This window comes from Halichoeres trimaculatus, unplaced genomic scaffold (assembly GCF_033239565.1).
Source record: "Halichoeres trimaculatus isolate MK-OKI-2021-1 unplaced genomic scaffold, fHalTri1.1 fHalTri1_scaffold_3, whole genome shotgun sequence".
NCBI lineage: Eukaryota > Metazoa > Chordata > Actinopteri > Labriformes > Labridae > Halichoeres > Halichoeres trimaculatus.
The window spans coordinates 5,783,818-5,795,923 of record NW_027437181.1 but is presented as its reverse complement, the minus strand read 5'-3'; the positions used below and the strand labels follow the sequence as shown (position 1 = coordinate 5,795,923).

The 12,106-nt window shown below is 39.9% G+C and overlaps 2 protein-coding genes across 2 annotated transcripts; both read left to right on the top strand.

Moving 5' to 3' along the window:
- The first annotated feature begins 2,172 nt into the window (after positions 1-2,172).
- On the top strand, positions 2,173-4,753 carry LOC141787677 (guanylyl cyclase-activating protein 2-like). Its single transcript, XM_074666278.1, has 4 exons — positions 2,173-2,431; positions 2,531-2,680; positions 4,163-4,271; positions 4,361-4,753. Exons 1-4 carry the CDS (start codon positions 2,234-2,236, stop codon positions 4,486-4,488), a joined length of 585 nt encoding a protein of 194 aa, XP_074522379.1. The 5' UTR covers positions 2,173-2,233; the 3' UTR covers positions 4,489-4,753.
- Positions 4,754-9,525: 4,772 nt separating this feature from the next.
- LOC141788129 (guanylyl cyclase-activating protein 2-like) lies at positions 9,526-11,175 on the top strand. The gene is made up of 4 exons (XM_074666975.1): positions 9,526-9,726; positions 9,824-9,973; positions 10,833-10,944; positions 11,033-11,175. The coding sequence occupies exons 1-4, from the start codon at positions 9,529-9,531 to the stop codon at positions 11,173-11,175; spliced, it is 603 nt and encodes a 200-aa protein (XP_074523076.1). The 5' UTR covers positions 9,526-9,528.
- Positions 11,176-12,106: the final 931 nt, after the last annotated feature.

Here is a 12,106-nt window from a genome sequence, read left to right as displayed (position 1 = left end):
TGCTTAGTCGAAGCAGTGAAAATGTCCAAAACTATAACAAACATCTTGGTTCCTCCTGTGAGCATGCTCAGTTTATTAGTTACTCATCTTTTTAAAAAGTCCCAAGAGCTGCAAAATTCAAGGATTTTTGGGGGAGTTTTAAACTCTCCACAAAAATGTATGGAAGTAAAGTTGGACTTTATAAAAAAGGGACCTAAGCATGAGTAAGTTACATATTTTGGAGCATAATTTTGGCTAAAACAAGCAGATTTAATACAATTTCACTTAAATATCTCTGCTATTCCTTGACCACATAGCAGCACTTTGCTGACTGCAGGGCTGCTGAGGCCACATGATGCCCAAAGCACAGGATCATTAGAGGCATGACCTGAAGTCTACATAAAGTCGAGTAAGTTTTGATTAAAAAAAAAAATCAGAATATTCACAAATTTTCTAAGCTTAGTATGGAAAGGAAAGTTTCTGGAAAGTTTCTGGAAATTTATTGGGAATCTTCTGCCCCTTTGCAACCCTATCCTCAATTGTGTCCAAGGAGGCCTCATGGAAAGAGCATTATTAACAAATCAAAAATGGGGGAAAAAAATCAGTTCTTTAAGCAAAGACTTGGTCATATTTCATAAAAAAAAAATCTACTGTGAGCAGAACACTATGCAGCATTAGCATGCCGACTCCATTACGCTCTTTAAAGGTTGTTTCTGAAACATTTTGACTCTATGTAGAGCAGTGATCCCCAACCCCCGGACCGGTACCAGTCCATGGGTCAGTTGATACTGGGCCGCACATAAAAAATACTCAACTTAAATTATTTCATTTTGATTTGTTATATGATTCTGAATGATGTTATATGTTGAAAAATGACCAGATTCTTCCTGTCATACCCATCTTTGACTCATTTTACCTCCAGAAGGGAACTAGCAAACGCACAAAGAAACATCTTTAGAAAGTTTCTTATGGCAGGGTAAAAGAGCTAGTGAGGAGACAGAAGAAGAGCCGGTCCGTGGAAATATTGTCTGACATTAAATTAGTCCGTTGCACAAAAAAACTTTGGGGACCACTGATTTAGAGGACGGATGAAGAAGAAGAGACTGGAAATGAAGGGAACAAGAGTGAGGGATGACATTGCTTGAATCAAAGCAGCAACTACTGCGTAAGGACTATCTGCAACCTAAATTGATGAGGGAATTTACCCGAATCCAGGGGTCTCAAACTCAAATTACCTGAGGGCCACTGAGCATCCAATCTGGACAGAGGAGGTCAGCTTCAGGTGTTCTACAACAAAAAGGAAATGTTTGGACAACTTTTCTTCTAAAAATTAATGATTTTACAGTCGTATTTGGCTTGACTTGCCAAATGCTTGCCCTTGTGCCTTGCCATAGGTTCATCCATTGTGGGCCTCAGCAGGGTTTCCACTTTGGTGGCTCCAAGGGGATTACCTCTTTTTGGTCCTTTACTCACTACCCACCCAGAAACACTGACCATTCTATGAACCACAGAGTGTTATCCAGCCTGGCTAGGTCAGCTAATGTTCCTCTCTGCATTAACAACACCAGCGTCAACTGTGTTTGCTGAACATCCACTTACAGGCAAAAGGCATCTCATCCTGTATATTCTTTCTATTGGCTTATTATATTTTTTGGTATCAAGTCACAAGCCATGACCCCTGCCTTAAATGGTAGCTGGCTATAGCCACAATTCAGAGACAAAGTAAGACTCTGTTCAAATGATGGAAAATTACCAAAACAATCTGTATTTATCCAGAAGATACTGAATTTTAAACCATTTTAACTTTTATTTGTTGAAAAGTGTGATTACAGACCATGGGTCAAGCTGATTGGGTTTCAAGTTATAGTCGAATCAGCTTTTCTGGAAAAATAATCCAATACATATAAGATATAAAAGTCAGACCCACACTGTTGTCCTAAACTAAAAGATTAGGACTCCACATGAGACACTTTTCATTTGCATGTTGGGACACTATCCTCTGAAGTTTGTGCTAGACCTGTGATTAGCTGCAGACCTACTGAACTAGAAGGGAGGAAACCCCAGCAAGATAATACCAGAGTAATCCTCAGGCCACACTAATCACCTGTCTCCAACGTAAACTGTGGCTTTAGGATTCCATGAGGTATTAAAAAACACCTTAGAGTGTGAGATGCCCATTTCTAGTCGAGACACTCCGTTGAGGAGTTCACCAAAAGGCTGTCAGGCTATGGAGTGAAACTTTAAAAACCCAGTGATGGGGCAGGCACAGCAAACTGAGAACAATGAGGAGATGGACATCATAACAATTCAAGACATGTATAAAAAGTTTGTCATGGAGTGCCCGAGTGGACGGCTTTTTCTGCACGAGTTCAAGCGCTTCTTTGGCGTGGATCCTACAGGCGAAGCGTCGGAATATGCAGAGAATATGTTTCATGCTTTTGACAAAAACGGGGTAAGAGAAAAGCTCATTTCACAGTTTTAAATTCTTTAATACTTCTACTAAAATGTCCAATAACAGATCTCTCACTCTTCTCTCTTTACCTTCTTTTAGGACAATACGATAGACTTCCTTGAGTTTGTGGCAGCTCTGAATCTGGTTTTCCGAGGGGATCTGGAGCATAAATTGCGCTGGTCATTTAAGGTTTACGACAAGGACAACAATGGTATCGTGGACAGGGAGGAACTACGGGCAATTATCAATGTAAGTCTACCCACACACTGACTCCAAACTGACTTACTGTTACTCCCAATTAAAGCACCAAACCTGGAGAAGAGGATTCCCTTTCTTTCTTTCCTACCCCTCTTATTTCTCTCTCTTTAAAGCTGCCACACTTTTTTTGTCTTTTTAAAAGATTCTTGACCTGAGTAAACATGTTGACATTAAAGTGAAAGAATAGAAGTTGCTAATAGCATTAACAGCAGCTCTGTTTAGTGTCCTAGTAAGCCATTTCAGTCTGAAGTCATTCTGGGAAACTAAAACTGAAGCAGCCAAATTTAACTCAGCCGATTTAGAGACCAGTAGTTCTCAAAGTGGGGGTCGTGAAATACCTTCAGAATCAAAAAACTATTCAAAACTGAATATTTCATCTACTATTGTAAAATTATGAACAAAACAGGGGTTACATTTTATATCAAACCAGGAAATGTTGACCTGTTTTTGCACGTTCTTGTTGCCACAAGACCCCCGAGGTGACAAAGTCGGGAAAACAAGGGTATCGGTGGAGGCAATTTTTTTAGGAAACACTGATTTTCTATTCTAGCAAAGAGAGTTAAAGAATAGTCTGGTTATTTTTAAACCTGGCCATTATTTTCAGAAACTTTCGGGTTCAAAAAAGTTTAAAAAGTTTCAAATTTGCTCTGTCAGGTCACTTCATTAAGAAGTTGCAAAACAGGCTGTGTCGAATGAGAGGTTAATCCTTTCGGGGATTAAAAAAAAAAAGACCAAAAATGACAGGTGCTCGTCTGGTAGTATTTGTATGTTTTTTTTGGATTGGCCCATTACTTATTCCCACAGCAGTGGGTCAGCCGTCTCTGGCAACAATATTTTGGGGGCTGTTGATTGAAAAGTTTGGGAACCCCTGGTATAAACTACATCTGTATCGCTGGTCTGATTTTAAGTCCAATCAGTTTCCCTTTTTTTTCCAAAATGATCTGTTTTTGAACTTTAATAAATCATTTTAGCCCAGAAACACTTTCTCCCTGAACCAAACATTTGATTAAAGTACAAGCACATCTATTTACACGAACCAGATTGTAAGAGACTTCTTACTGGATTATCTTGATGACTTGGCACACAGCATCACAGTTTAATCCAACAACCAGTTTGGGTTAGCTTGTTCCTACACGCTTACAACAATTGATGCGTTTCTTTAAACCTACAGAAAGCAGAAACGCATGGAAATTGAACGAAATGTGGGTCAATTTGAGCACCAAATGTTTTTAATTTCTTTAGCTAAAACCACTCTGCTCTAGGAGATTTACACCACAAAATAGCAGTTTGTATCCAGTCAGTTTATTTGTTACTGTAGCTTAGCTGAGTTTGGTTTGTATGGTGAAGTTATGTAGCTGACTCATAACAAATCCATACAGAAAGTGGAGCTTTATACTAGTACCCCTAACTTTAAATGAATTATTCTTTAAAAGCAAATGTATGAATAAAGCAACATTTCTCTTTTCCATCCAGAGCATCTATAAAATAAAGAAAGGTCCACAGTCGAGCTCATCTGATGAGGAGCTGACTGTTGATGAAATCGTGGAACGGATATTTCAGGCTGTGGACAGCGATGGAGATGGTAAGCTTTGAGGCAGAAAAACACAGAGATAATTTTTGTCAGACCACCAACGAAAAACAAACTTCCTTTTCTTTCTTTTTCTTCCTCAGGTAGTATCAGCGTGGACGAGTTCATTCAGGGAGCAAAGCAGGACCCCTGGCTGTTAAACATGCTGAAGTTGGATATAAAACCCACGATATGGATGATAGAGCAGAGGAGGAAGAGTGCGCACTTTTAAAATGTCAAAGCCAAATATTCTCACTCCCAGCTTGTGGAATACAGCAGCCCAGTCAGCAAAGGCTTTGTTTAACTACAACTAAAGCAGCCATCTTTTATGATGTTGGAGCATGGATAATTGCTGTGCTCTGATATTTTCATCAGATTACTGGTATTTCATTGCCACCAAGACAATCGAAAGTGAAAATCAAAAGAAAAATGGTCAAGTTTTAAGATTTTTAAAAACACCCCAAATATTTGACAATAAACAAAATTAAAAACAAAGCTAACAGCAACATTAATCCACTTCCAGTTAAACGATTATGTTGGAGACTCAAAGAGTCTAAGAGACATTTCTACAAGCAGGTGGAGGAGTTGTGGTCAGTTAAGCTACGACAGTCCAAGCAGCAGCCCAGTTTTGCCAGAGGGACCGGCAAAAGTGATCCAAAAGAAACCGCCCCATGCAATTCATTTGCTTGCAGTTGCCTGCTCCGACTGCAGCTGGGAGGGACTGCTGCTACATGTTTTCACATCAGAGGCTCCAAACTCCAGAGAACGTTGCTAGAATTGCCGCTTTTGTCGCTTCTTGAAAGAATCACTGGAGGGGTCTGAAAACTTGCTAAATATAGTGAAAAAGTTGTTAAATTGGCAACACTGCATCAACCTTCAACCTAAGAAAAAGAAGCCCATGCTTAAGTGCTAAAAACTGCAGTTCTTCAAGTGTCCACTTGAAGCTGTCTCCAGAAACCCAGATAACAACTGCCTCTTCACACCAAACTGGAACAGCTATGTCAAATTCAGCACTTCCACTATGACCCCTTGTCAACAACAGGCTTCACAAACATTAGGCCATTTATTTAAAGTCTACTAAACAGTCCGAGCATTTTACTAAAAGTAAACAGTGAAAGGGGTTAAGTGTTAAACTCTAACAGTGGTGGTCTTGCCTTCATCCCCACAGATATGTACAATCAGTTTTCCTTCCAGGCAAACAGAAAGCGCACCACTGAAGCAGTTCGCTTTAAAATGATCATTTGGCCCCTGCTAACATTTCTCCACCCATACATTTTCAAAAACAATTAATACTTAGGAATTGGTAGTGTTTTATGCTAGCCAGTGGGTTGTTAGATATGTTTTTGACATGAAATATACCTCGATGCCTCTGAACTATTTACCATTCCCTGTCATTGTGGCTGCTTCACAGTTGGGTAACAGAAAAATGCTAAAAATTCAACATCATACGATCCACCTCCACCCTGAGGTGATGTCACATGATGATGGCTGCTGGTCTATTGATGTGCAACATCTGGTTTGACTTTGAAATAGTGCCTAAAAGAATGGCAACATAAAAAGCCACCTTTGTTTGGACTTAAACTGAAACTGCTGATTGTTATTAATAGATTGAGCTTTATCGATTAATTGGCTTAGTCACAAAAGTCAGCTTTAAAGCTGTGGCTTGGCTTTAAAGAAGTACCTGACTAAATAGGACAGTCCTGTTACTAAGACACACTAATTGGGTGACTTGACTTTAGCCGTCTTTTACAACGATGTCAAAAATGACTGTTCATCTCACACAGAAATTGAACCCAAGTTTCTTAAACAAAATTGCAGTTATTTTGCACCTGAGCCTGAAGTAGACTGAATTGATGTGGATGCTTCACGGCCTGAAGTCAACAGCCCATCAAACAATAGGTCAAGAGCTGACAGAGCTGCTGTTTCAGAGGGACTTGGAGTGAGAACAGGCTGACGAAGCATAAAGGCCTTTCCCGTGCGGGATCAAATGTGAAACTGTGGCTTGTTTTCAAGCTTTAAGTGAATCTAGAACGTTTGAAAAACAGGATCTGGATATTTTGTGCTTTTAATGTGATGTACTGCTAACTCAAAACCCAGCCTTCTTGTTAATAAGTGTAAACATGTATAACATGAATGTGACACTTGCTTTTTTATGTATTGTGTTTTTTTACTGGTGATAATTATGCTTTATTTTAATAATATCCCTTTAAGACCCAAAGCTTCCTGCTGTGCATGTTGAATTCAGGTCCTTATGGCTAACCAGTATTGTGTTACTTGACTAGCCTGCTGCTATAAAGGCACTGTGTAACATCTATGAATTCAGCTTGAATAAAAACATCAATCATATTTGTGTGCTTTGTTTACCTTTGACGTTCTGTGCATCTTTTCTCAGTTGATGGGGACTGGGAGCAGACCACAAACAAATCTCCCAGGCACCCAGAAACCTCCCAGTTTTACTGATTTTTAAGCTGTTTACAGCTAACTTCAACCCCTTGGCAAAGCTGGGCCAGGACTTCATATTAGCCACGGTAAAATTTCCAGATATAAATTTCATTCTGGGACATGCAGAAGTTTTCAGAAGACTTCAGTTTGTCTTTTTTTTTAAATAAAGGTTAGCTTTGGAAACCCACGTTGTTACCATTCTCTCACCTTTATATTTTCAGAACACATTACTAATGATTTACTTTACAATACATGAGCTGATGAGTGAATACAGGGAACAGTGGCTCTTATTTCTTTCCTCTTAAAGAACTGATTCAGTCATTTTCACCAACTGGCTAACCCACTTTAAAGTTACGCATTAGGTCAGTGGTTCCCAAAGTAGGGTTGGGACAACCTGGAGGGTTGTGAAATTCCTTCCAAACTCCAAAAACCCAGCAGCACTAGAGCAAAAAGTGATATCTGGCATGCCACTTGTGGCTGAGTTGAATATGCCTGCTCCCTACTGGCACAATCCAGTTTGTAAACTGGTATGCCACTTGTGTAACACTGGTATTTGCCTTTTTCTAACACCAGGTGCTGCTCTAAAAAGGTTTACCTTTATCAGACTGATTGTTTTATTTTGTTTTTATAGCTCTCACTCATGTTTAATTATAATTTTAGCAGTAATGAGGACCTTTAACTGCTCTAAATGCACATGGCTTGTGATTTTGTGAGAGGTGGTGTTATGTCTTTAACAAAAAAAAAAAAAATTGTAAAGCACTTTGTTCTGTCATTTTATCCGTGTGAAAATAAAGTTTCATTGATTCGATTCAATGGTAAACACGTGTACAATAGGTGGCGGTTCATCAAAGTTGTTTGCTAGTCAAAAAAGAAGAAGCTATGCTCTGCATTCAGTTCACTCAGACTGGACACTGGCTAGGCTAGGCAAAGCTAGGCTAAAACTTTCAGAACACTCAGTTACACTTACAAGCTTGGGCCAAAAATCGTTTTCTGTTTTTTCTGATAGATATGCGTAAACGATGCCAAAAGACCACACAATACATACAATCGTTTTCAATACTGCTGAAATTGCATTGTCAAAAAACAAACAAACACAAAAGCCAGCAAACAGAATATATCAGTCTTAGATAAGTGGTATACCACTGGAGGAACCAGCAAACTAGAATATTCCAGTAGGGATTGGTATATTCCACTCAGCCAGATACCACTATTTGCTCTCGCTGTCCATCAAAACTGCACATTTCATCAATTTTTGTACCAATTAAAAAAAAGATGGGGTTTATTTTTATGTAAAACCATGCTAACAGAAATGTTTGATCTCAAGCACAGATAGCCTTGTGGTTTAGGTTGTGCTTTATGAGGTTCGCCATTGCGCAGGTGACCTTCAAATCTAGCTCGAATCAGCCCCAAAAAATAAAATGTTTGATCTGTTTCCTAAATTTCTTTGTTGGCGACCCTTAAAGTTGAGGGCATCAGTGGAGGCAAATTCATACAGGAAATACAGCAATATGTGCACTAAGGCTGTCTCATTTTTTCACCAACACGCTTTTTAAAGTATCTCAGGCCTTTTTTTTGGATTGGTCTATTGGTGTGGTCCTATTGGTTACTGGTCTTTGGCACCGCAATTTTGGGAATCACGGGCTGAAAAGTTTGGGAACACCTATCTTTGGTTGAAAGTGGACATGGACAATGTGGAAAGTTCTTCCTGATACATGTCTTGTGAGTCTGGTGCCAGTTAAGTATGTAGCCTAAACATGTAGCCCCCCCATAACTGAAAGATAAGTCGAGGGTAGAAAATAATGGCTGAGTGAAATGGAATTTCAAAGCCACGGAGGCGTTGGCAGACGATGGCTTAGTTCAAACTAATATGGCAACAGAGAGAAAGCTCTTCTGCACATGTGCAGAAAATATATTGCTGGCAGAGTTCACACCCAGGCCATGTATGATTATGTGTACTTTGTGGATCAGGGATGAAGTGACACAAGCGGATAAGATGGAGACTCCTTCCATTTATCTTACAGCGCAGTACAAGATGAGTCAAGAGACGTGTTTATTTCATACAGCGCTCTACCTGTCCTAGTTTTAAAATTGTTCATGGTATGATCACTGAAACTCAGGTTTATTACATTATCTTTCCACCTCCTCCCCAAAGAGGGAGGTCTGTAAATTTTGATTGAGAAAATGATCATTGAAATGTATCCCAAACAGAATACTATTATCCAGAAATGTTGTCTGTTATGATGATATTGTGAGTTGAGGGTAGACGTAGCCAACTGACTCAAAGAACTCAAACATCTTTGATTCAAACATGATTTTATGAAACCAAGACCTTCTCATTAAAGACTTGGACTGAGCATCCAACAAGCTACAGAAGTGAGAATTAAAGTAATAGTTACTTCACTGGTGACCTAACAACCCTGCAAGCTGCATGAATCCTCATAGGAAAAAGAGCTTACAGTCACTATTATGAGTTGTCATTTCAGTAAGCCTTGGTGTAAAGTGTAACGGTGACCCTGGGAGGTAAAGGTTCACGATGGGATAAAGCATGTGGATTACTGCTTTAAAGACAGCTTGCCAAAGACTTTGTCTAAAAATAAGCTCTGTGGTGGGGGTCAAGCATCACATGAATCAGTTATTGCACTCCCAGCTCAGCTCTCGACCCCTGAGCTGCTGAAGAGACCTCCGTCTACGACCATGAAGAGACAACCGAACCAAATGCAGGGATGTTTTTCCTGAGGATACTACAGATGTGATGCATATCTCCTAATTATTTCTCATACAAGAGGGTCTTTTTTTAGTTCTTGCTTGAGTTAAAGGGTTAGGACTAAGCATGGGTCAGAACCAGCAGGCTCAGGCAAGCGAAGAGCTGGAGCTGATAAGCATCCAGGACCTGTACAAGTCCTTCATCATGGAGTGCCCCAGCGGCTCTTTGTACCTGCATGAGTTCAAGAGGATGTTTGGAGTGCAGGGTGGTACACCAGAGTCAGAGTACATGGACAACATATTCAGAGCGTTCGACATGAACAACGTGAGTCTTCAAGTGAAGCCAAATCAGTAACCTCTGCACCCTTTTACATCCTTACTTTCATGACGGGTCTAATGTTTTCATGTTTCTGTGGTTTCAGGATAACACAATGGATTTTATTGAGTATGTTGCTGCACTTAATCTTGTCCTGCGTGGCAAACTTGAAGATAAGCTGCGGTGGTCGTTCAAGGTGTTTGACAGGGATGAAAATGGTCGTCTTGACAGGCATGAACTGCGGAAAATCGTTCGGGTAAAGGTCTTGTTTTTGTGTAATTTACTAAGCAAATTACTTTGTGTTACAGTCTGTATGTTCCTCCGTGGAAAATTGTTATACATATTAATAATGCATAGAAAATTTGATGTCGGACTAATTTATAGTCATAAAAAGATGGTTTATACATGGGGTTTGGTTCCTATTGAAAAAATTAAAGAGGGGGTATTGTGCTTTTTCTTTTTGTCTTTATACTGTCCCTTTAGTGCCCCCTGTGGTAGCTTTACATAATTTACAGCTCAAATAAATCGCTGTTTTTCTCTCACTGGTGTTTTAGAAGCTCTTATATCAGCCTCTGTGTGAAACCTTTTGTTTTAGCTGCTGTCTCTTTAAGGCTTCCTGTTGCACAAACCCCCTTCCTTCTGATTGGTCAGCCCTCTGAAGGCCTGTCAGGGGCAGACCTGCAGACCTTGAAATTTGAAGGCTGCCTCTCCAGCAGTTAGGAGATTCTTGTGTGATGACCTTGTAATTTTAGCAAGTCTCAGAGTTGAGCAAGTCTCCAGGAGATCTTTTGCTATTATTTGAGCAGAGCATGTTGATCATTTTACAGGCAGATCAACATATGAATATGTAGAGGATTGAAAATATGCACATGCTCAGTCTGAACATCCAGCATTGTGACTTTATGACCATGTTTAAGATGTAAAATACGACAGGTACCCCCTCTTTAAAGATGTATAGTAGCAGGTCATTTGAGCAGCTTTAACAGTTTCCGTCCAAACCAAATTCAACCCATCAACTGAAAGGCCATCTGACAGATTTTTTGGGAGGAGGATCACACAATTTATTGACCTCAGGATGAGATCATAAACTGCCTGTGTGCTTATTTATCTTTCAGATCATCTACAAGATAAAAAAGGGCGCGGTGCCCGACGAATCAGGGGCGGTGATCCTCACAGCTGAGCAGGTGTGTGAGCGCATCTTTCGGGAGGTCGATGTGAACAGCGACGGTACGTTGACATCACAGTAAAACTAAACAAACACCTCAAAGTAAAGTTTCTGTGACATGAATCTGAAGCTGCTCTGTTTGTGCTGCAGGTCAGATCACACTGGAGGAGTTTGTGGAGGGGGCTCAGAGGAGTCCGTGGCTGCAGGGCTTCTTAAGACTTGATATCAATCCTAATGGATACATCCAGAAGTACCTGTGTGACAGAAAACTTGAAGCTTCCAAAGACTCCTGAGGGATGTTAATGTTTAGACAATCATGCCAAATGGAGAGAAAGCTGTGAGACGACTCCTGCCTTCATGGAGGAGGTTCTGCATGGACGGTCACGCTGATCCTGGATGAGATGTCAGGAGATACAGAGCGTCTCTGGGAGTGCAAGGAATCCTGTGGCCTCAAACTGCTTCAAAAGATTGTTCTTGCATGTTTATGAGTATCGTTTTTTAATATGCTCATATTCTTCATGAAAATCAGAACAGAAGTGGCCATCAGTTGCATACAGCACGAGAGTTTCAAGAAGTCAGTCTCATGTTCGATCTATTCGTCTCATCTGGAAACATATTGATTACATACTGTAACCGACAAACAGAGGCTGCAAGTTCAAAAGGGGATCAAAACAACGCAGCAGCTCGGTGAAAGGAAGATTTAAAGCTTGAAGACAGATTTCTACATTCCCAAAAGTGATAAAACCAGAGGGGAGGATTCTGCCAAGGGGACAATATAAGAAGTCTCAAGGAGAAAAATATCATTTTATCATTCGTTCATCCCACACTCGTATTAGAATCCAAAATCTGAAAACACATAACGATTACTTGTTTTCAAATAAAAAATCAGAAAACAAATTGCGGCCTATCTTTTGCTGTTTTGATTTTGTTTTGAAATTAAAAATAGAATATGAGAGGATGGAATTATCATGGGATTTTTGATCTAAAGGTTTTTTTGGTTTGTATCATTTTGAGTGTGTTGTGACCCGGGAGTTGTTGACTTTTTTTTCTCAGGAAGGTCAGTCAGTCTCTACTGGGTGATTTCATTGATGGGTGAATCGAGCAGCATGATAGCTAAAGTTTTACAGTTATTATTATTTAATGTTTTTGTCAAGGATGGTGGATGTGTACGTGCTTTTTAAAGAGGGGAAGCGTGTCACACTTAGGAGGCATCAGTAACATGAC